Source organism: Chelonoidis abingdonii, chromosome 3 (genome assembly GCF_003597395.2).
Source record: "Chelonoidis abingdonii isolate Lonesome George chromosome 3, CheloAbing_2.0, whole genome shotgun sequence".
NCBI lineage: Eukaryota > Metazoa > Chordata > Testudines > Testudinidae > Chelonoidis > Chelonoidis abingdonii.
The window spans coordinates 6,079,474-6,104,070 of record NC_133771.1 but is presented as its reverse complement, the minus strand read 5'-3'; the positions used below and the strand labels follow the sequence as shown (position 1 = coordinate 6,104,070).

Genomic DNA, 24,597 nt, shown 5'->3' with positions numbered 1-24,597 from the left:
GTAAATTCTCTGTGGAACCGGATTTACCCAGCAGGTCTCGGAGTCCCAGTAACACAGTCACTCAATGCACTTCATTTCTCAGGTGTTCTCAGGTTGCTGTCTAACAGCGTAGAATGTTTGGCAGTGAACAGCAAGCAGATTTTGAGACAGAGGAGGAAAATAAAAACAGAGACGGCGCTGGGGGGTAGTACCAGGTTAATATGAATCTGTAGCAAGATCATTTAAAACAGGTCAAACATGCTGTTTTAATGCTCCAGAGCAGAGACTGTCTCTTACTTTGTGTTCGTACAGTGACCAGCTCAAAGGGACCTTGATTTGCACAGGGGCCTCTGGGTTAAAATAAACGTTACTGAGTTCCCATGGAAGTTCCCTGGAGAAGCATAGAGAGGGAGCATTATCTAGTAGTTAGAGCAGTGGTATTGGGCATTATGGGACTTGATTTCTATTCCAAGCACTGCACTCTCCGAACAACTTCTCTGAGCCTCAGTCAAATGGGAACAATGCTACTTAGTCACCTTATGGAAAGCAGTTGGAGACCCTTGGAGGAAAGGTACCTACAGATAAAGTATAGATAAGATACCCAGTGGCATGGGACGTTGTTCTTCTTAGTGAATGTACTGTCTGACCTATCGTGGTCCATGAATGGTCTGCTCGGGCTGTCCTATCGTGACTCAAAGTGGAATTGTTAAACAAGTCTCTGTCAGGCCTGTCACTCTAGCTCTGTTCGTATCCTGGCTCTTTTCAGTCAGTAATGTCAGGTGTGGGACACTTCGGTCACTGGGTTATTTTGTAATGGAATATCACGAGCTAGTCTCCGCCTTGTTAGAAGAATGTGAGACAGTTACCAGTGAATCCTATTTCTGGAGCTGTGAGCCGTGGTCCATCTAGTCCCGTAGCTTCTCCCTGACTGTGGCTGATGCCAGGTGATAGAGGAAGGTGTAAAAATCCCCTCCTAGACAATTCCACAATGAGGTGTAACTCCAGCACCCTTGTGGCCAAGTTGGAGTCTGCTCTGCAGGCAGCTCCAGCCAAGAAAAGGCATGCACAGGGAAAGTCCCTTCCACCCCAAGGGCACCTGTTCTAACCCCCTGGAGTAACACATGCACTCTAGAATAGTACAGTGAACATAGGATAGGGAAATATTTATTTAGAGGGACGCATGGAGAAAAACAACAGGGGAGAAGATTAGGGGAGTGGTAAAACAGGGTTACATGAGACCCCACAGGCCCAGCGGTACCGCAATACAAAAGGGCAGACACTAAGCAATGCATCTACACTCAGACTTCAGGAGTCCTGAGCCAGTCTGGCAGCGAGTCTCCAGTGCTCCTGCTCATCTTCGGTGCCAGCAAACTTCCTCCAACAAACCCCTCCGGTGTGCTTAATCTCTGTGGTGCAGTTCCCTGTTAAAGGGAAATAATGGCAATTCCTTTGTTTCTATAGACTGTAAGCTCTTTAGGGCAGAGACTGTCTCCCACCATGTTTGTACAGCACCCAGCACATTGGAGCCTTGACCTTGATTGAGGACTCCAGGTGCTATTGTCCATCCAAATAATAAAAATATTGCTGGGGGGGCTATTTGATTCCTCCACCCACCAGTGCTAATGCCAGCCCAAGTGTCTCAGGGTAAGTCTATGCACCAAAGGAAAAAAGAGGACTGAGCCGGCTGATTCGGGGCTGTTTAACTGCTGCCTAGACTTCCCGGGGAACCTCCCACCTCGCAGGGTCCTAGATCCTGGGCACCAGCCCAAGCCCTGACATCTGCACAGCAGTGAAACGGCCCCGCAGCCTGAGCCCTGCAAGCCTGAGTCAGCTGGCACGGGCCAGCTACAAGTGTCCAGCTACAAATGTCTACCCTCTGAGTCAAGATGGCACCTTCCTATTAGTTCAGTGTTCTCCTATAGAACTTCCATACTGCATTAATTTCCCTTTAAGGCCTGTTGCCCTTTATGGGGTCACGGTGATGTCTGCTCAGTAGACCAGGGATAACGAAGTCCCCTCTGTAATGAGGATCAAACTGAGCTGCTCTCGGTCCCTGAGAATTTCTCTGTTTTCCATGGAAATCGAAAAAGCAAATTCATCAAAAAACGTTTTAATTAAAAGCTTAAAATCTCTTGAGGACAGATTCTGAGTCATCAGCAACTGCATAATTAGAACTGAAGAGCCTGATTGAACGCTGGGGCTTTGGCTGTTCTGAGAGAGTCCAGAATCAGAACTTCTGCATTCTAGTCCCAGTTCTGCTGGGTGACCTTGGACAAGTCACATTGCTGCTCTGTGCCTCAGTTTCCCCACTTGGAAAATGGGGATAACACTGAACTATCTCAGACAGGTGTAACTAACTGGCAGCTCACCAATGAGTGTCTGTAAAGCACTTTGAGAGCCTTGGATGTCAGGTGCTTTAGAAGCACCAAGTTTGCATGTTTGAGCTTTGAAAAGGTTAAAAAATGGGGCCTGATTCTACTCTTGGGTGTACATTGGGAGTCATTCCATCAAAATCAATAGGATTACAGTGGTGTAAGTGAAAGGGGAGCTGGGTATTGGGACCTTCCCTGGAATGGAATGGTTCAGAGAGATACAGGGAGCCAATGGCTTTTTCCAGTGTCATGTGATTGGGGAGAGCATCTGTCAGGGCTCCCTCCCCACTCTGAACTCTAGGGTACAGATGTGGGGACCTGCATGAAAGATCCCCAAGCTTATTTCTACCAGCTTAGGTTAAAAACATCCCCAAAGCGCAAATTCTTCCTTGTCCTTGGACAGTGTGCTGCCACCGCCAAGTGAGTTAGACAAAGATTCAGGAAAAGACCCACTGGGAGTTCCTGTTTCCCTGAAATATCCCCCCGAGCCCCTTCAACCCCGTTCCTGGGGAGGCTTGAGAGTAACCAAGGTGACCACAGACCAGACCCTTGGGTTTTTGGGACACTAAAAACCCAATTAGATTCTTAAAAACAGAACTTTTATTATAAGGATAAAAAGTGAAGGAAACACCTCTGTAAAATCAAGATGGAAGGTAAGTTTACAGGGTAATAAGAGTTAAAACATAGAGGAGTTCCCTCTAGGCAAAACTTTCAAGTTACAAAAAACCAAACCAAACCAAACAAAAAAACAGGAATAAACTTCCTTCTTAGCATAGGGAAAATTCACAGGCTAAAACAAAAGATAAGCTAATGCATTTCCTTGCTATTACTTACAATTTCTGTAATATTAGATGTATCATTTCAGTAGGAACTGGATTACTTGCTTGGTCTCTCCCTTTTGTCTCCTGAAAGAACACCCACAGAGCACAAAAATAAAGTCTCTCTCCCCCCCCTCCCCCGCCATTTGAAAGTATCTTCTTTCCCCATTGGTCCTTCAGGTCAGGTGCCAACCAGGTTATCTGAGCTTCTTAACCCTTTACAGGTAAAGGAGGGATTTTATGCTACCCTTAGCTGTATGTTTATGACAGCATCCCTAGTGATTTCCCGAGCAGCTGCTCTTCTGGGGCTGTGAGGAGCCCAGAAACCCTATGGCAACTCAGGGGAGGCTTTGCAGCTGCCGTGATTGTGATTGTTCCCCATCAATCCCTGCTCACTCTTGCTTCATTGTGTGGGTTCAGCAGCTGGCTGAGTCAGAGGCCCTGATTCTTCTGGTGTGACTCCACTCAGAGCTCCTCCTGAGGTGCACCAGTGTGAATGAGAGGAGAATCAGGACTCAAATGTCAATGCACGCTGCCCTGCACTGGCTGCAGACCAGCAGCAGAACTACAGAGCTAGAAAGCATGAGTCTGTACCATTTGAGCTGAAGGAGTAATTCCAAGAGCTAGCGGTTGTAGTAGACTTTACCCACTTACACGGATTAGCCACTAGAGGAGGAAAAAGACTCATACACGGCACATGTTGGATTACCTTTGCAGCACATAGGTTCCTATACAAAATGGCCAGGGGGAATGGATAAAGCAGAGAAATGTTGAGGGCTGAGGCATGATAATTGGAACTGTGCTAGCCAAGCCCACTGTACAGGCCTGGTAATGTGGGTGATGAATCGGGCCAGGGTTTGTGAAACCCACTGGTGAATGAGTGTTACAGGTCCCCTTCTGTGAGGATCTGCAAAGGATAAGAGTTGTTGCAGTTGCAAGTTATTGGAGCCTTGATTCTGTAGCTCATGCTGTTACCACTGGAGGTTGTGGGTTCAAGCCCTGGTGTGTGAGCCTAGAGGGAGGTCATCTAGGGTTGCCAGGCATCTGGTTGTCAAAAATGAACCCTGGAAGCTCCAGTCAGCACTGCTGACCGGGTTGTTAAAAGTCTGGTCGGCAGTGCAGTGGACTAAGGCAGGCTCCCTGCCAGCCCTGACTCCTGGAAGCAGCCAGCACATCCAGCTCCTAGGCATAGGAGTGGCCACCGGGACTCTGTGCACTGCCCTGCCCCAAGTGCCAGCTCCCCAGCTCCCATTGACTGGGAACTGCGGCCAGTAGTAGCTGCGGGTGTGGCACCTGCGGCTGCAGGCAACACACAAGGCCCCCTGGCCTCTCTGCCTAGGAGCCAGACATGCCAGTTGGTTCCTGGAGCCACCTGAGGTAAGCGCCGCCTGGCTGGAGCCCACACCCTGAACCCCCAGCCCCAGCCCTGAGCCCCCTCCAGCACCCTTCATCCCTGGCCCCACCCCAGAGCCTACACCCGCAGCCAGATCCCTCACCCCCTTGTGAACCCCAAACCCCTCATCCTCAGCCCCACCCCAGAGCTTGCAACCCCAGCCACAGCCCTCAACCCTCCCATACCCCAACCCCCTGCCCCAGCCCGGAGCCCCCTCCCACACCCTGAAGCCCTCATTTCTGGCCCCACCCCAGAGCCTGCATCCCCAGTTGGAGCCCTCCCCTCCTCCTACATCCCAACCCTCTGCTCTAGCCCGGAGAAAGTGAGTAAGGGTGAGGGAGAGCGAGCGACAGAGGGAGGGGGGATTGAGTGAGCAGGGGGCATGGCCTCAGAGAAGGGGCGGGGTAGGGTTGTAGCCTTGGGGCAGGGGTGTTCAGTTTTCACGATTCGAAAGTTGGCAACCCTAAAGTGATTGCATTTGTTCAGTGCTTTCCTATGCAGCGATGGTCTTTGGATTGTGTGTGGGAAATGGAAGCTGTCGAGCTCCTGCAGAATGGAGTCCTTTTGGGTCAGGGCCCCTTTCAGCAGAGCCACTCGCCTTCTGCTTTCTATCCTGTGTCTGTGTCTTTAAAAACTCATCTCCAATCCCCCTGGGGGTTTCACCTCCTGAGTCCAGAGGATTAGGTACACCCAAGGCCAAACCTCTGTGAATGTTAATGAGCTAGGTACTAGGCCAGCAGGATCCAAGCATGCTCAGAGGGGCCATCATGATTTGCTTACTAGAGGCAATCACAGCTGGCTGATGGGATTAGGGTTTGTTTTTTTTTATCATTCCTTCTCCCTCCCGCTATCCATTATTTGTAAGGCTGCAGAGCTGGGCGCCTCTCAGCGTAAGGTCACTAAATGCTGTCCTAAGCTTCCGGGCTGTGTGTGCTTTGATCCCATAGGAGGTGTGGTTGGATTCGGCGTCAAACAGGTCAGTCTGGGAAGATGGGGGTTGGCTGTGTAAATTAACGGGATGACATGGCTGTTCCATCTCTCATCATTCTGCAGAAAGAGCAGATGTTTTTGCCCCAAGTTTCCTCTTCGCTGCCTGCTGCTCAGTGACCGTCCTCCACTCCAGAGATGGCCCCGTTTCACCGGCGCTCACTTTGGGGTCCTCCAGGCGCATGTCCTGCCCCTAGAGTGTCTAGAATGGCGTGTTCTCTGCTTGGAGCCCACTGATATGACCCCCACGGTTCCTTCCTTTGTGTAATTCCTCCCCCAGCGATTCCTCGTGGGATCGGCTGGTTTCTGGCAACACCAGGGGCTTGGCAGCTGTGTAAGCCTGACAGGCTGTAGCTCTTGGGATGGAGCTCTGCTGTTAGACCCAATCTGTGTTTGACTCGTCAAAGCAGGGTGGGCGACCGCTGACAGGTGATTTCAATAGTTTAAAGGGAAAAATGTGTATATATACAGAGAGGGAAAGAGATTTCTCTTTAAAGCAGCCGTAACCCTCTCCCCTCCAGCCCCTGCCTGGGAATGTCTGCTGCCACCTGCCCCTGGAGATGCTGCAGCTTTTCATGCCTCTCTCCACTCACAGGCATTCAAAGCAGAGCCCAGAAATAGCTCACCAGGAATGTGGATGGCTGCCGTGCCCAAAGCAAAAATGCAGAAGCCCTGGTAGCTTGCTCCCATCCCCCCCACTGCCAGCTGTTCAGAGGATTTGCTCTGAGGTGCCCCCTGTTGTTTTTTCCTTCTGCCCTCTTCCTCACGGATATAGAGGGCCCTCTGGAAGAGGAGCCCGTGTGCCCAAGGTGGATGCCCCCAGTACATGCAGCCTAGCTCCTTAGGGTGCTGGCTGTGTGGCTGAGCATAGCTGGGTGCATGGGCCTGGGGGGGAGAAGTCCTCCTTCCCTGTGAGGCAGGGAAATGATTGTCCTAATTATAGAGGAATAAACTGAGCCCAGGGATTGTCCGTATTACAGTCCTGTCTGCAGTCCCCTCGCTGTGATCAGGGCCGCATTGTGTTAGGTGCTGTCTGTGGCATAAGAGCCAATCCCTGCCCTGAAGAATTTACAGTCTAAATAGACAAGCCAGACAATGTGTGCGTGTGTGTGTATGAGTGAGAGAGAAGGGGCGGGGGGGAAGTATAGTCCCCATTTTACAGATGGGTAATTGAGACCAAAAGGGATCATTAAGTGACATGCTGCAGGAGACCAGAGACTGAATCTGGTTCTTTTAGGCTTGGTCAAATGCTTGAACCACAAGAGCATCCTTCTAACATAGTGACTTGCTCATGCCATAAGTAGGTGGTTGAACTAGGACTCGAACCCTCACCTGTGCCTCCCACCCCTGTAGTGCTGCTCCAGATAGGGTGGTTCTCTTCTCACAGATGCCTGGTTCACACCACTGATGGGAGTGGAGTCAGGCCTGACTGTCACTGCCTGAAGAGCTGGCTAGGTCTAATCTCTGACATGTTGGCTGTGTCTATAGGTGTGGCTATAGCTTCACTGCTCCAGTACCCAAGACTAGCTAGATTAAAGCTGTGCAAGCAGCAATCCCAGCCCAGGGTTGCAGGATGGACACAGGCTATGGAGGGGAGCCCATCCTGGATATTACAAGTTTCTTATTGGGCTCCCAGATCCATTAGGGGCTTGGAACACTGAGCACATGGAAGAGAGAACAGCCAAGCAGCTATAGGGATGAAAATAATCCCCTCGCTCTGTAGGCCGTGCAGAGGCTGGAATCTGACTCATCCCAGCACCACTGGTGTTGTCATCTTCCCCAGAGCAGCTCGCAGCACAGATTGCCAGGTGTCTGGTGTGGCTGTCGTGGCTAATTAAACACGCTCCCCAGCCCTGCGTAGAAGTGAAGCAGCAGTGTGGGGTTAAAGCTCCCTCGCCCACAGCTTGCGCCTCTCCCTGTGTGGTAGTGGTGAGGGTGACCTGTGATGTTTGGTTTGTTTTACACTTTTTTCCCCTGCTTGTCTTTTTACCTGGGAAATATCAGATATAAATCTCGTCTGCCCTCTTTTGGCTAGTGAGATGGACTTCATTGAAGGGGCATAGGATTGTTTTCAATCTTTAACAAAGAGCCCTTTTCTCCCAATTGAGTGCCAGTTGCTTGAGTTCAGTTTGGCACTTAAGAAATGCCCCAGGATGAGCTGGCTCTTTTAAGAGAGTTGAGGATCAGGCTCCCCTATGCCACGTGCAGCCTGCTTTCCCAAGTGGAGTGACTACCACCATGGATCATGTGATGGGAGCTTGTGACTAGAAACCAGGCCTGCTCTGGGTAGATTGAACACTGACTGAATTCAGGAAGAGAGCTGGCTGCGAAGATGGCAAGGAGACAACTCTCAAAACCTGCCAGGCAGAAGGCAAATAGACACCCCTTGTTCTCCCTTCTTTTGCAAGTCACCTTTTCAAGCGGTAATTTCTCTTTATTAGGTCTAAGTTTCTTGCCTCGTTCTGCTGCCTGCACAAGAAGCCCATGGAGATGATTTGCTGTGTTATGATCAGACCCTCTTCCAACTCTGGGTGCTCACCAGTTGCCCCGTCCCCTAGAAGGGCTCTCTTCCTCTGCTTTAAGAACATGAGAACTGCCATACTGGGTCAGACCAAAGGTCCATCTAGCCCAGTATCTTGTCTTCCAACAGCGGCCAATGCCAGGTGCCTCAGAGGGAATGAACAGAACAGGCAATCACCAAATGATCCATCCCCTGCTGCCCACTCCCAGTCTCTGGCAAACTGAGGCTAGGGACACCATCCCTGCCTGCTTTACTCTTTGCTTGGCCTCCGTTTTAGAACAGTGACCAGTTCTGCTGGGATCTGGCGTGGGAAGAGATCAGTGAATGCGGCTCAAGCAGAGCAATGGATAGGAGAAACCTCTTCCACTTGCCTATGGGAAGGGATGTGCTGCTCATTGCTTCAGAAGGTGGTGGTGGGGAGAGTGAGGAAGGATGGCCTTGTGGGTTAAGATACTGGCCTGCAACATCCTGTGTAACTTTGGGCACGTCATTTGATCTCCTGGTGCTTCTAGTTCCCATTTGTAAAATGGGGATAATAAGTGGTGCTTAATTTGTAATGAAAGAGGTGCTGCGGCTCAAGCAATGTTTTTACTTTCATAACTAATGCAGCAAGGCCAGAGATGCCAGGGCTAGGAACCGCCAAGCCCAGAGGTGAGCCTCCCACAAGATCTTTGCACAAATTAAACTTTGTTGATAAGACTTTCTTCCTGTCTTTCCCTTTGCCTGCTCTGGATTTTGTTTGGTTTGTTAGCTCGCAAACTCCCTGGGGCAAGTACTGTCTCTCCCTGTGAGAATGTACAGGGCCTGGTCCAGTGAGGCCTTGATCTATGCTATGTGTGTGCAGGGACTGGACTAGATGACCTCTCGAGGTCCCTTCCAGTCCTGTGATTCTCTACTGTAATATGAATGACAAATAATCATGAAGCACGTGTGTCTTTGAGGATGCTATTTGTGGCCAAATCCTTCCTTACGAGGATGCTGCAAAGGAGGAGACCTCTTGTGGGAGCAAATTACCCCATGTCAGCCTAACGTGGGGTTTCTTGCACCTTCCTTGGAAGCAGCTGGTGCTGCCCAATGTGACAGACAGGACCCTCAGCTCGATGGACCCTGGCTCTGCTCTGGTCTCGCAATTCCCCTCTTCCTGAACAACAGGGACCTGTCCAGATAGTGAGGAAGTATCCGGGAAGAATCCTCTTTTAGCGTGTAGAAAGGGCCCCTCTTTGTTCAGCCTGTAAATGCTCCAGAAGCAGTGCTTAATTGGTACCAACGCTGAGCCCCGGCACCTCCGGGCCCGGCAGTTCCTAGCCCCGGCACCTCCGGGCCCGGCAGTTCCTAGCCTTGGCACGGCAGCACCTCTGGGCTTGCTGCATCCATTATGAATGTAAAAATTGCTTGAACCCTGGCACCTCTCTGCTTACAAGTTAAGCACTGTCCAGAAGCAATGATTGGGAACGGAGGGGGAATAACTCTGCACTGAAAGGCAGATGGGCTGGATAATCCCATGCGGCTTTTCTGTCTTTAGCGTCTATGAGCTCTAAAGGCCGCAGGGTGGCAATGCGGATGGAAGAGGGAGCCTAGTTGGCTCCCGGGGTAGCTAATGGAGTGTGGAGCCTCCCACTTGTTAGACTGGCTCAGGCTGGTGATGAAGGTCAGAGTGCTGTTGGGTGGCCTGAGTTGAATGAGGCTAATGCAAGTAGGGTGACCAGATAGCAACTGTGAAAAAACAGGACAGGGGGTGGGGGGTAATAGGCGCCTATATAAGAAAAAGTCCCTCAAAACGGGACTGTCCCTTTAAAAATGGGACATCTGGTCACCCTAGATGCAAGTATCCACAGAACAAAACCACCCGGAGCTGCTTTGGTCCAAGGACAGAATGGGCAATGGAGACTGAACTGCCTTCACTGCCTTCGAGGTAAGCCCTCCAGGTAGGGCTGAGGCCCACGGGCAGGGCAGGGCTGGCGGAGTCTTGCCCTCAGGTTGACAACGTGCCCTGGATACACAGAAGGCTCAGGTCCCTGATGGGGAGACGTTGGCTGAGAGCTCACGTTCAGGAACTGCTGCAGATCTGGGGGAGAGGGAGCCGAAGGACGAGCTCCTGCTCTCGTAACACTTCTCTGTCACCGGCTCACTTGCTGCGGTGGCTGGTACCTGAGTGTGACCTTGAGATGTTGATCACGCTGCCCAGGAATTGCTTGCAAACAAAGTGACTCATTTAAAGGGCGACAGTCACTGGGATTAGCCATTAAACCAGCCACGAGTTCTGGGAATTAGGCCCTGCCCAAGACTCACTAGTTCCAGTGCTGCACTGTTCCTGCATTTTGATTTTATTTATTATTTCAGAGGGGAAAATCCCAGTGCGTGTGATTGGATGTGTAGGTGCAGGGCCGGCTTTAGGAAGTGCGGGGCCCAATTTGAACAGTTTCGACAGGGCCCCGGCAGGGATGACTTTTTTTTAAAAAAACAAACAAAAAACACCGCCACACACGTAAAAAAACACGTGGGGCTTGTACTCACCAGGCAGTGCTCCGAGCCTTCGGCGGCACTTCGGCCGTGGGTCCTTCACTCGCTCCAGGTCTTCAGCAGCACTGAGGGACCCGCCGCCAAAGTGCTGCTGAAGACCCGAAGCGCCACCAGGTGAGTAAAAATTTAAAAAGACGCCACTAGTCAGGGAAGGGATTCTCACTGGATATGGAGCCCTCTTTGGCGCGGGACCCGATTTGGGGGAATTGGTGGAATAGGCCTAAAGCTGGCCCTGTGTAGGTGAGATCTGCTCCTGCTTTCCCAGCTGCCCAGACCCTCCTCCTGGCTCAGTATAGTAACTGCCCCACTCCCGCTCCTTCCCCTCTGCTCTTGTCCCTAGTCCGGAGTTTCTCTGCAGCATTATAGGAGCTCCCCTGATTCCCCACCTCCCCCTGCTCCTATCTCGGCCTCACCCCAATTATTTTCTTCACACTTTGTATAGCAAACAAGCCCCTTCCACCTCTCTCCTTGTGTGCTGGTGGGAAGGAGTGAGAATCTCCGCTTTGTTCTGTACCTGCAAGGATTTTTAGCTGGCTGTTTGGAGAGGAGACCCAGTTCTCACTTTGTCTCTGGCTTAAAGGTGACATGACAAGGAAAATGGAGCTTGTGCCCTTTTTTTATTTGCTGCTTTTTGGTGGTCTGAAAAGAAACTCGGTAAAAATAATAAAATCTGGCTTGATTTGTTGTTTTGTTCCACTAGAAATCCAGGTTTCGCCTGCCCAGTGCGGGCTTGGGAGGAGTGGGGAGCTGGTGCAGTGGTGACACTACAAGAGTTAGAGAGTGAAAGTGGAGCTATTAGGACAAGGGATTTTAGTCAGATGATTTCAGACATTGGTTTTGCTAACACCTGTTTAGATTCATAGCGTCCCAGACCAGATGGGACCACTGTGATCATCGAGTCTGACCCCGCCCCCATAACAGGCCAGAGACCTTCCCTCAAATAATTCCTAGAGCTTTTAGACAGACATCCAATCTGGATCTGAACATTTCTAGTGACAGAGAATCCACCACAGCCCGTGGTAAATAGTTCCAGTGGTGACTTACCCTCACTGTTAAAAATGGACGCCTTCTTTCCAGTCTGAATTTGTCTAGCTGCAGCTTCCAGGCATTGCATTGCGATGTGTCTTTGTCGGCTAGACTGAAGAACCATTACCAAATATTTGTTCCTCATGTAGGTACTGCTAGACAGAGATCAAGTCACCCCTTAGCCGCCTCTAACTCTAATGTCAAAGAGAACTCGCTAGGAAAAGTTTGGGCACCTTTGCTTCCTCAGTTATCCTGCACGAGTGCATGGTGCATATGCAAAGCCAGGGGGCTTAAACTGGCCATTCCTGATAGGTTAAAACTGCGCCCCCCGCAATCCCTCTTCTCAGGCCTACTTTGTCCATCAGAAAGAAGCAATCAATCAATAAAAGGCCATAGGCCCAATTAGAAAAAAATCCTTTGCCTGGGGATTCGGAGGCACCCAACCTGCAGCCCTTTAAAAGAACTTGATTGCTCGAAAATGCTAAGCTGTCAAGCTCTGAGAATCCACGCTCCTTTACCATGGGCAGCGTGTATAAGAGGCCAGGGGAGGCTTAACCCAAAACAGCCGGCCAAGGGCCTTTACGGGTTCTCCTGAGTGTTCACAGCGGAATTTTAATGGCACCTTTAACCAATGAAACCTCCACTGGCTTCTCTCTGCCCGTGAGGAGGAAATGGAAGGCCAGCGTCTGGGGAAGGTTAGAAGAAGGATTTAGGGAGACAAATGGAGAGGAGATGGGGAGGGGAAGGAGAAGCCACAGACAGTAGCTGGTAATTGTATACTGATGCCTTTCATAGTGTGAGGCAAGGCGAAATGAAAAGCTCTGGGGAGAGATCAAAAGAAAGTACAGAGAGGGGGAGAGAGGGAAAAAGAGCAAGTGAATGAGCCAGGGAGAGGGATGTATTCCTGAAGAGCCAGAATTAGAGGGTTACAGAATCAGCTGAGAGGCAGCTGAAGAAATAAACAGTGGCTCTGGGAGGAAGGGAGCAAACAGACAGGCAGGAGGAGGGAGAAAAAAGCCAGAATAACAGGAGCCTTAAAGCTGAGAGCTGGGAAATTAGAGCAGCCAGTGGTGACAGTGTTTTTGCACAGGAGGCAAATTGTGTGGGGGGGTGGGGGGTGAGATTTGTGCGGGTGTAGTTTGCAGCGTGAGAACCCTGGTCTCTGTGGAGGCAGGAGACGCAGCCACTTCTCCTGCAGCTCTCTGTCCTGGCTGAAGGAGCATCCCCGCACTGAAGTTGCCTGATGGATTGCAGAGCTGCTGCGGACCATCGCGTTTGCAATGGTAATGTATTGTTTGGGCGCAGATGAACACATGGGAGACAGGCTGGAAGACAGGAGAGGAAAGATGGGCTTGTGGCTCAGGCTTCAGCCTTGGAGATCTGGGTTCCGTGTCCGGCTCTGCTGCAGATTCCCTGTGTGATCCCAGACAAGTCATCTGGGGCAGGTTTACACTTAAAATGCTGTGCTGGTGCAGCTTTAGTGAAGACGCTACTATGCTGGTGGGAGAGCTTTTCCCATACACATGGTTAATCCACCTCTGCCAGAGGCAGTGGCTGTGTCAATGGGAGACGTTCTTCTGTCTGCAATGGGGGTTAGGTTGGTGTAACTGCATTGCTCAGGGGTGTGGATTTTTTACACTCCTGGCCGATGTAGTTATTCTGATGTAAGTTTGTAGTGTAGACCTGGATATAGTCTCTCTGTGCCTCAGTTTCCCATCTCTAAAATGGGAACAATAATCTCCCATCTTTCACCCTTTGTCTTGTCTGTTTCGATTGTAAACTCTTCAGGCCAGGGGCTTGCTCCTGCTCTGTTTATATGGCACCTAGGATGGTTGGGTCCTGATCTCAGCAGAGGACTCTTGGCACCACGATCGTATAAATAATAATAATGAAATGGCTGTGAATCCAGCTTCCCTCTCCCCACCTGGCTGAACCCCAGAAGGAACAAACTAGATTTTCCATTGTTTCATGTCGTCTTCTGCAGAACGGAGGGTAGGTTTATTAAGTGCGCAGGGAAGGTCTGACCCCAGGGCACGTGAGAATGGCTATCTCCAGAGAAACTAAAGTGGTGTCTAATTTTAGTTTAGGTTTGGCAGGAGCAGCAGCTATGTCAGGAAGCCTGGCTTCCTCCATGTGGTGTCACAGGATTGAGCGTCCCATGGACTAGGCTCTCTGTATGCTGTTCACAAGTGGTGGCTGAATACTACAATGGGTGCAGGCCACTGGATCTCAGTTATCAGTGTGTCATGGAAGTCCCCATGATAAAGCCCTTTCAGATTTCCCTCCCCGATTGGTGTTTTAATGAGTGTCTCCTTACACGTTTGAATGTGGTTTCAAACCGTTTCAAGGGTTGGGATTGGAGTACCACTCCGCAGTAGCAGAAATGGGTTTGTCTGATACTGCCCTCTGCTGGGGAGAATGTCTGAAGGGCTTGCGTGTTCGCATGGCAGAGCAGTCTCTGGAGTTCACCAGGCAGCGGCCTGGGGCTTTAAGCTGCAGGATGGGAGTTCAATCTCTGAGGCTTGTAAGTATCCATCAGGCTACCAGCTGTTCTCGTGTATTAGGAAGCATTATGTCTAAGAGCAGGAAGGCAATGAGACCCTGTCAGTGCCAACAATGGAGAGGAATTATTCAGTGCAATCCATGATTTTATAGCAGACATTGACTCCCTACTGACAAAGAAGCAAAGTTCCACATGGCCAGTTCTGATTGGCCTCAGGAGCAGCGCCAGGGTTTTTGGTGCCCTAGGCGGGGGTCCTTCTGCTGTCCCGGTCTTCGGGGCCCTTTTCGGCGGGTCCCGGACTGAGTGAAGGACCCACCACAGAATTGCCACTGCTGACCCAGAGCGCGGAAGGACCCGCCGAACTGCTGCCGAGGGCAGCAAAATGCCGCCCTCCAAAATCCTGGCTCCCGTCACCTAAATGGAAGCCCAGCCCTGATTGGCCTTATGTAGGATGCAGGGCTATATTCTGATCGGTCACACCCACTGAGGTGTGCGAAGTTCCTCGGCATGTACGGGTTTCAGCATCGGAAGGGAGCTGGTTAGGCATGTCAGTGGGAAGGCCTGAAACTGACCAGCTCTGCCTTCCTTTAAATGTAATGTCATTTTGCTGTGAGAATTATTTACACCCCAGTATATACTGGTATATAATTACTGTATATATACATGTATAATTCCCACAGCAAAATGACTGAGTAAGCATCATTATTCTATCAATTACAATTGGTTGATAACACAGTAAAAACATCCCGATTGACTAATAACTTAGACTGGTTAATAATTAAATCACATAGTGTTTTACTATCATGTGCTGCAAAGAGCCGCAGGAGGTGCATTAAAGAGCCACTTGCGGCTCCCAAGCCTCAGTCTGAGTATCACTGGGCTGGAGGGACAGATGGCTGGGGGAAGATTAAAAGAACCGGACAGTCTGGAGAAGTGATGGCCAAGTGGGGGAGAAGGGAGGAAGGATGATGACCAATTGACAAACTAACTGTTGAGAACAGCATATGCTGTGTTGTTGTCACTGTGTCGGGCCCAGGATATTAGAGAGACAAGGTAAGGGAGGTAATATCTTTTATTGGACCGTCTTCTGTTGGTGAGGGAGACACGTGTTCAAGCCACACAAAGCTGCTTTTCAGATGTGTCCCTGTGTAACTGGCAGCATCCAAAGTGTCAAAGATGCGTTAAAAGTGTGATGGAATGCGGCTTTGTATGCTCATCAAAGAAAATGTTGCTTAAACAACCTAGAAAGGGATGGCCCAGTACTTAATTTGCTGGAACCAGCCTCTCTTAATTCAAGAAATAGTTCTTTACGAATCCTGGCTGGGTGACAAAACATATCCAAGGGCAAGATGTGCTGAAGTATCAGAAAAGAGCAGGCCCGTAAATCAGTGGGCTCTGCTTTGCAAACAGCCTCCGTGCAGCACTTTTCATGCCATGTCTGTTGATGATCAGAAATTCTGCCACTGCAGAGGGTTTGTATCCAGTGGCTCCGTACGGCTGATTGCTCCCTGGCCCAAGTAGTTTCATGAGCTGTGCGCTGATGCAATGAGAAGTTGACGTCGGAGACGACTCCCTGCCCTTCCCAACCAGCACCCTCTCAAAGTTGCATTGCAAACCCTAGCAGGGAGTATGCCTTCCCCAGCCAGCATCCGCAGGCAGGAGGAGGAGCCTGGCTCTGCCAAAGACCTGCTGTCTGGGGCATGTCACATTCCCCTCCTGTATTCCCCCCGCGGAATATTGATGCCTCCTTAGTAAATGCTATGAGATCTACAGATAAGTGCTAGAAGAGCTATGGATTCTCATGACTAATCAGACCTAACCCTTATGTTTTCTGTGGTCTGCTGGCAGCCGGGATACCCAGATTTTCACCAGCTGCACCTCGGCACTTGGTGATTAGCACATGAGACGGGCCTGATATTGCTAACCTGCCCTGACTCCATGAGCAAAGGGCATCACAGGGAGCGAGGTGCCATGGCTGGGGTATTCTGCTGCCCTGCAAAACCTTGTGGGGTTATTGATGCATAGGCACAATTTAGGGCAGCCCTAAGGCTGGAAGCCACATCAGCCCTATGCTCGTGAATAAACACGATGCAGAGCTCTGACCCTGCAATGGTTCAAGGATGAATCAGGCCCAGAGAAGGCTTTGATCTGGCTCCTGAAATGAATGAGGACCCAGTGGAGTGACATGCTCCTTGTGGGTGGCAAGGCTGGTAGGACGTGGTTCACCTCTTCCTGTTTTCTGGGTGTCAGTTTCTCAACTTCACGTTTGGAAGCACAGAGTGTTCCTGTTGGTGCTTCACTGTGTCATAGGCACAAGGAACAAGCGATCCGTGGGAGGGAGGGAGCTGAGTTGGGCATTGGGCAGTCTGTCTGCGTTCAGCTCTGCTGCGGACAAAAGCCGAGATTTCCCTCCCCTGGCCAGGCCTTGGCTTCAGAGTGCTTCCAAAGGCAGATGGCTTTTGTGCTACCTTTCGGCTTTCGTGGTGGCTCCAGAATCTGCCCCAGAGCCAGCAGTCTATGGGCCTGTTCCCAGTGGAGTGCAATGGGGGCTGCGCCATTAGAAGTGCAGCGAAGACTTTAGCTCAAAGTCCTTTCTCCCCATCCAGTAGCTGCAGCCCAGAAGCGAATTAAAGCTCCATATGGCGCCTCTCAAAACAGGCAGCAGGACGGAGGATGTGGCAGGATGAGGTCCATGCTCTCTGGCTGAAGGCATTTGTCTGCCGTTTGTCACTTGACTTCTCAGCTCGGGAGGCTGGTTAGATCCCAGTTCAGGTGGCAGTGACATTCATCTCAGGCCAGGAGCCTGCAGCCTTTCCTTTCAGATGTGGATGGTGGGAGAGGTCCCCAAAGGGCTCAGTCTCCCATTACTGACCTGGCCTGGCTCCACTTAGCTGATTAGATCTGACCGAAATGCCATCTCAAGAGCGGTGCTTGCATTTGCCTCTCGGTCTATGAAGCCGATACCCCGGCGTAATACAATGTGAACTCGGTGGTTGCATAATGATTGTTTAATATTTATATTACCAAAGTGCCTCCCCTAGAAGTCTCAATCAGGATCACCAGGAATTGTGCCTGGGGCTGTGCAAACATATATGAACACAGGGCCCCGGCCCCACAGAACTTACCATCTCAGAAGACAATTGAGGTATGAAGGGCGTGGGAAAAGAGCCAGATAATTTGCTACAACTTTTATATATATAAAAAATGTTCAAGTGCCCTCATCTGCTCCTTACGATAACCAGCATTTGGTGCATTGGGTGACAGAGCAGCAGCAGCCAGCCCCCACCGGTGCACACATTACATGCGTCCTTGTCTGTCCTAGAACCTCCATCGTGCTTGCTGCCAAATCATCAGCCCTCCCCTGTTGCACCAACAGTGAACAATGCCCCTGCGCTCAATGGGTTACAAGGACTGGTTTTGTGGCAGCTGCATGAGGAGTGTGTTCCTGTCTTTCCGTGGGTAGCGCTGGTGATGCTCATTGAGAGTAGGGAGACCTAGAGACCAAACCCCATCGTGTGCTCCACTTGTTACCAGCCAAAGCCATTTATTCATGGCCCAGAGCCAAGATTCATTCGCTTTCCCTGTGTGGGTCCCACTGGCAGCTCCTGGGCCCTTCTCTGGTAAGAGTGCTGCTGAGAACTCTGGCTTGCTGGCTCCGGATCGCCAGTGCCTGCTCGGGTTTCACTTCGCCTGAGGACAAAGGGTAAATCAGTGCAGAGAACTATTATCAATGGTACGTCTGTGGGGCCTTTGTTAGCTACGGCCAGCTCAAGTCATCACGGGGAGCGAGCGTGGCCTAGTTGGGAGAGCAGTGGATGTGGGAGCCAGGATTTGCCAGTACCTTGCTGGGCAAGTCATGTGGCCTCTCTCTGCCTCAGTTTCCCCATCTTGCATCTCTGAGTGGAGGCTTCATTGGATTTCTTCTGCATCAGAGGGAGGTCCAGTCAGGAACTCCAGACCCAAATGCCTCTCAGCTTTGGCGATCTGGATCCCAATTCCCCTCGCATAACCGTTTGGGACCATCTCTACTGAGTTCTCTCTCCATCCTCTTCCCCCTTCCCTACCTAGTCATCTTCAAGCATGCGTGGTCTACGGACCTTATTTTCACTGGGCCATTGTGCTTCTTCCTGATCTGCCATGCGCAGGCTGAATGTCTTCTGCTGACTCTTCGCACAAGAGAGACCTTCACTGTCTTACGGCTGCTCTCTTCTAGGCAGGGTGGCAGCACACTAAGGGGTGTGTGTGGGTCTTACCTTGTCTCTGGTGCTCTGTCCCTCTTCTATGTCTAGAGAATTTCCGTCATTTCCAGAATCCAGCCCTGTTTGTTGGTTTGAAATACAGCAAACCTGTATCTGTCTTTATGTGTTAACTCTCCCTCCAGCCTCTCCTGTCACCTGAGCAGTGTTTTTTGGAAACCTGTGCCACTCCCTCTCAGCCGAACATTTAAAAATAGCAACTGGTGATGCACAAAAGGGCACAGTATCTTCTGCTGTCCCTGCAGTTGCTGCAGTTCACTAGCCAACCTGGTTCCCAGAGCTGGGCTGTTGCAGACGTCATCAGTGATGCTGCTGTACAAGGCACAAAGATCTCTTGGCAGGATAAGCAGTTGAAGCTCTTGTTGATGCGGGTTTTTTGGGCTGGGAGGCAGAGGGGGAATTCAGTTCTAGACAAAAACATGAGGGACAATGTAGGGGGGAAAGGTGGGGATGTAATAATCAGTGTTTTCCAGATTGGAGACAGGATTTTTCAAACGTTCACACAGGTTATTGCCAGCAATGGAGAGTAATGAGACTAATGCTGAGTACCAAGGCCTGGATTTGGAAAAGGACCTAGTTCCCTTTTAGATACCTAAGTAAATGGCAGGATTTTCAGACAGCCTCAGTGATGATCCCCTCTAGAAGAGAGTCGCCTCTCTGGATTTTTAGCCGGCTGTTGCTGAGGGGGGCAAGTGGGAAGATGGGGACATGTGACTCTCTGGTCTAGCTCTTCTCAGCCAAGCTGCCACAGTGGGTCGTGGGTAGCCAGACCTAACAGTCGGAGCCAGAGTCCGCAGTTTGCAGGAGAGGTGTCAAGAGTCGGCTGAGTCAGGATACTGGGAGATCAGAGGCAGGAGGCAAAGGGGAGATCAGAACCATGAGTCAGGAACTAGGGTCAGAGGCAGGAGGCAAACTGGAACTCGGGAACCACAAGTCAGAGGCCAGGAGTCAAGCCGGGTTGGGACACCAGGAAAACAGGTAGCAGAAAGCACAAGGCATGCTGTCCAGAGCAGGGTGGAGCCCAGTTGTTCAGACAACTTCCTGCTCCTGCTGCTGGCTTAAGCAGGGCTAGTGGGCCAATCAGCTGCTTTGGGACCTCAGGGGTGGAGCCTTGCATTGGGGCTGCACAGGGTCTCAGGTAAGCTGCTGCCAGCCACCAGGTGGGTGGAGGGTGGAAACATGGCTGCTGCCATAAACGTTGTGGGCCTGGGCTAAGACCTATATAGGTCGTGACACAAGCTCCTCCTCTTCTCACCAAGACACCCTTTGCCATAGGCACTGCAGAGCCTTGTATTAGTGGGGAACTACTGGCCTAGGCTGCATGGAGAGGGGGGGAGATGGTATCATGAATGAAGAGGAAAGAGTTCTTCTCACTTGCTTACACCACTGTGCCAGGCATTATTCTGCCTTACCGACTGCTGTTTGCTCAGTAATACCGAAGTTCAACGGCCGTGCTAGACCGAACACCCCCCGTCTCATCCAATCTTGTCAGGTAATACTGAAGTTCCCAGCAGGGGAAGCTGCCTTCAGTGATGGAAAGAACTCTCCTGCTGGCTGTCCTTTCAGTAACCCTCTGATATGATTGCTGATAGGTGTACAGTGCCATGAACCTGAAATTTTTAGAGATGCTGAGCATCCACAGCTCCTTGAAAACTTCACCTGGGGTTGGGGAAACTCAGTAACTCAGGTGTGTACAGGGCCTGATTTTCAATCTGCCTAGGTTCTTATATGGCCCCTACTATCTGAGCACCTTGCTGTCATTAATGGGTTTTATCCTCAGCACCTTGAGGAGATAGGGAAACATCATCCCCATTTGGGGGAACTGAGGCACAGGGTAGATTAAATGACTTACCTAAGGTCCCACAGGAAGTCTGTATCTGAGCAGTAGCTGAACCCAGGTGTCCTGTGTCCTAGACTGTCCATTAGATCATACTCCCTATGAATGCTAAGTATGAGTGTCCTTGACTTTGATATCCCAGGCCAGGAGTCTCAAGCCTTCTGGGAAAATGTGCCAGCTATGGTTCTGACTATACCAACCAGTGTCTGCCACTTCCTGTGTGTGAACTAACCTGTGATGGGAAGCTTGTGCTTGCTGGACTGTAATTTGGAGCAACCTCAGCTCTGTGCAACACGCAGCTGAGTGGGAGGTGGGCAGCAGCAGTAGCAGCACCCTGAGATCCAGCTTCACGTGGTGGCAAGGAGAGATCTTAAATGTACTGACTGGCGACTGGACATCTAATGTAGTGAATGCCTGTGAAAATGAGGTAGGATCAGAGTCAAAGTAATTTTTGACTAGTTCTTTCCCTATTTTAGACAGGTTACATATCTTCAAATCATCAGGGCCTGATGAAGTACATCCTAGAATACTCAAGGAGCTGACTGAGGAGATAGCTGAGCCATTCGCAATTATCTTTGAAAAGTCATAGAAGACGGGAGACATTCCAGAAGACTGGAAAAGAGCAAATCTAGTGCCCATCTATAAAAAAAGGGAAATAAGGACAACCCAGGGAATTACAGACCAGTCAGCTTAACTTCTGTACCCAGAAAGCTAATGGAGCAAATAATTAAGAAATCAATCTGCAGAGACCTAGAAGATAATGAGGTGATAAGTAACAGTCAGCATGGATTTGTCAAGAACAAACCCTGATAGCTTTCTTTGACAGGGTAACAAGCCTTATGGATAGGGGGGAAGAGGTAGACGTGGTGTATCTTGACTTTAATAAGGCTTTTGATACTGTCTCGCTTGACCACATAAACAAACTAGGGAAATACAATCTAGATGGAGTTACTATAAGGTGGGTGCATAACTGGTTGGAAAATCATTCCCAGCGAGTAGTTATCCATGCTTCACAATCATGCTGGAAGGGCATAACGAGTGAGGTACCGCAGGGATTGGTTCTGGGTCAGGTTCTGTTCAATATCTTCATCAATGATTTAGATAATGGCACAGGGAGTACACTTATAAAGTTTGCGGACAATACCAAGCCAGGAGGGGTTGCAAGTGCTTTGGAGGATAGGATTAAAATTCAAAATAGTCTGGACAAACTGGAGAAATGGTCTGAAGTAAATAGGATGAAATTCAATAAGGACAAATGCAATGCACTCCACTTAGGAAGGAACAATCAGTCGCACACATACAAAATGGGAAATGACTGCCTGGGAAGGAGCACTGTAGAAAGGGATCTGGGGTTCATAGTGGATCACAAGCTAAATATGAGTCAACAGTGTAACACTGTTGCAAAAAAAGCAAACATCATTCTGGGATGTATTAGCAGGCATGTTGTAAGCAAGACATAAGAAGTAAGTCTTCCGCTCTACTCTGCGCTGATTAGGCCTCAGCTGGAGTATTGTGTCCAGTTCTGGGTGCCACATTTCAGGAAAGATGTGGACAAACTGGAGAAAGTCCAGAGAAGAGCAACATAAAGGATTAAAGGTCTAGAAAACATGATCTATGAGGGAAGATTGAAAAAACTGGGTTTGTTTAGTCTGGAGAAGAGAAGACTGAGAGGGGACATAACAGTTTTCAAGTACATAAAAGGTTGTTACAGGGAGGAGGGAGAAAAATTGTTCTTCTTAATCTGAGGATAGGACAAGGAATAGTGTTAAATTGCAACAAGGGCGGTTTAGGTTGGACATTAGGCAAAACTTTCTAACTGTCAGGGTGGTTAAGCTCTGGAATAAATTGCCTAGGGAGGTTGTGGAATCTCCAGCACTGGGGCTTTTTAAGAGCAGGTTGGACAAACACCTGTCAGGGATGGTCTAGATAATATTTAGTTCTGCCATGAGTGCAGGGGACTGGACTAGATGACCTCTCAAGTTCTATGATTCTATGATAACACATACCACTTGTGTAGCAGATGGTGCCCAGGACATGAGGAATAGCAGTGACCAGGCGAAGGGGATCCTCAGTAGGTGAAGGTCTGCTCAGCTGTTCTGGGGAAAGGCTACACCTGTGCTGCGGGATGGAGCTGTCTCACATGGAAAAGGGTGGATCCCATCTATCTGTCTCTTTCCAGAACAGAACATGGGGTGTGTGTCTGGCAGACCTGGGGATCAGTTGCTAAGCACTCAGAGGCTGTCACTGCCTGCTGGACAAATAACACTTTCTCCTGTTAAAATCCCCCGGGCTTTGTGTCTCCTAGGGGTCGCTGGTTTATGGTTTGGCATAGACGTGAGAGATGGGAGTGGTGTCTTGTTTGTAGCAGAGAAAACACAAATCAGGATGTGAGGAGTGGTTGAGGGCTGCACAATTCATGGAGCTCTACCATGTGGCCGATGAGCGCCATCATTTAAATACAGGGCCAGGGCTGGTGCAGGTTCCAGTCCCAGTGGGTGCTTGCACCAAGAGGGTGCATTGCCGACTGGGACCTAAGGTCTCCGTCCCTCTGCTTGTAGGGACTACCATGGAAAAACTCTTCACAAACATCAGTTGAATTGATCCTCTCAGCACTGGCGGAGTAGGCAGGATTATTGTGCGTATTTCAGAGATAGGGAAGTGAGGCCCCTAGACACCTCAGACCAGCTTCAGGAAGGGCTGGATTGTGGGACAGAACCCATCAGGCAGCAGAATAGTGATTTGCTCAAGGTCACGCAGGGACTGTGGGGCAGAGCTGGAATTTGAACCCAGATCTCCTCCTGCCTTAAGGGATCTTCCTTCCCGGCTGCGCACCTAGGAAGTCGTGCAGGACACGGGCTGTATTTGATCCCAGGCAGGTGCAGCTCCAGGCAGGGCGAAACTGGGACAGCCGGGTGTGTGCCGAGGGCCGGATGCTCCGGTGTGATGGGGGGTTTGAGCCCGGCCGCAGGGAAGAAGGGATCTGGCGTGGGCCCCTCTCCCTTTGTGTGCGGGTGGGATGCTCCGTGTGCCAGCAGCCCCGGGCGGGGCGGATCCGGATTGACAGCTCCTCCCGGGGGCGGGGGCTGCTCTCCCCGCCGCTCAATGAGCCTCGCGCCGCTCCATTCATGCTTCCTCCGCCCCTCTGCTGCCCGCTCGCCGGCGCGCCCGTGAATGAAAGGCAGAGCCGGCGGCGGCCGCTGCTGGAGCCAGGGGAGCCGGAGCCATGTACGGTGAGAGAGCCGGGCGGCTGCTGGCCCTGATCCGGGGCGCATCCCCCCGCCCCGGCCCTGGCGAGGCTGGAGCCCAGGGGCGGGAGCAGAGGTGCCCCGTGCGCCTCTGCTGCGCCCCGGGCTCACTCCAAGCGCCGCGTTCCGGCCCCGCAGGTTGCCCGGTCCGGGCTGGGGGCGAGGGGATCGGGCCTCTGGCGTGGGCGCACAGACGGTCCCGGGGGGCGAGGCTCAGCAGGGGACAAGGCAGCTCGGTTTGGCGGGGGGATCCCCCCCTCCACGCCCCCCAGCTTGATCGTCTGGCTCTGTCCCCAGCCAAATTGCTGCTGCGTGCGCTGGCCCCGTCTGCCGCCTGCCTGGGCGGAAAGCTGCGGTGAGCCCCGCTCTGGCTGGGCATCAGCGCATGGCTCTGCCCGGCTCAAGCCCTGGCTCACACTTGCCCCCCAGCCACGGCTGAGGGAACGCGCCGGGAGCCCCCCATAGGTTGCTGGCTTCGCTGCGCGCTCTCCTTGCAGGGGCCGCCGCGTTGCGAAGTTCACGGGGAAAACTCCGGCGTCTGGGGGAGAACCCGAAATCGCGGCGCAGATCGTGGGGCCGCTCTGGCTCGTGTAGACACTTTTGGGGTGGCTGGGACCCCGGGCTGGCTGGGTTCCCTGCAGCGTGCGGGGCTGCTCGGCTTGGAAGGGGCTATTAGGGAAAATGCCCTGGAACGTGTTAGCCCATAGGGATAATCTCCTAAGGGAGGTAATATTGGGGGATTGGCCCAGGGGAGCCGGATGAAGGACTTCTGCAGTCAGGTTCTGGTCCTGGCTGTGTGGCTGATTTTGTTTGGTGGCCTGAGCTAGTTGCTTTGCCTCTCTGTGCCGGCGCCTTTCTGTCTAGGCACTGGGTGGTATGAGGTGAAGTTTCCCCACCTCCCAGGGATGTTTTTGTCCATAAAGAATCCTTGTCTGAGCTCTTTGGATGAAACCTGCTGAGAAGGGCCTGGTGGAGTCCTTGCGACCCTAGATTCTGGCCCCTGACCCTGGTCATTTGCGGAGGACGGAGGAGCTAATGCAGGCAACATGTCCCCGGCTTGGCAAGGCACCCTCTCCCCCTGCTTTCTTGGTTATGGCGCAGTGACAGGAAGGGGTCTGCCATCGGTGCCAACCTGACTGG

The 24,597-nt window shown here is 51.2% G+C and overlaps 1 protein-coding gene across 9 annotated transcripts in view; it reads left to right on the top strand.

Annotated features, from left to right (window-relative positions):
- Positions 1–24,597, top strand: part of EFR3B (EFR3 homolog B) — a 155,817-nt gene that overhangs the window by 10,901 nt on the left and 120,319 nt on the right. For 2 of the 9 annotated variants that reach the window (XM_032790540.2, XM_032790541.2), the window contains exon 1: positions 12,786–12,899. The exons of 5 other annotated variants lie outside the window; for them this stretch is intronic. In XM_032790540.2, coding sequence (XP_032646431.1) covers positions 12,860–12,899 — 40 coding nt within the window. In that variant the 5' untranslated portion in view covers positions 12,786–12,859. Of the gene's footprint in view, positions 1–12,785; positions 12,900–20,688; positions 20,978–23,354; positions 23,443–24,597 lie in introns of those variants that run through there. 2 more of the 9 variants (XM_075063573.1, XM_032790545.2) reach the window with 2 other exon arrangements.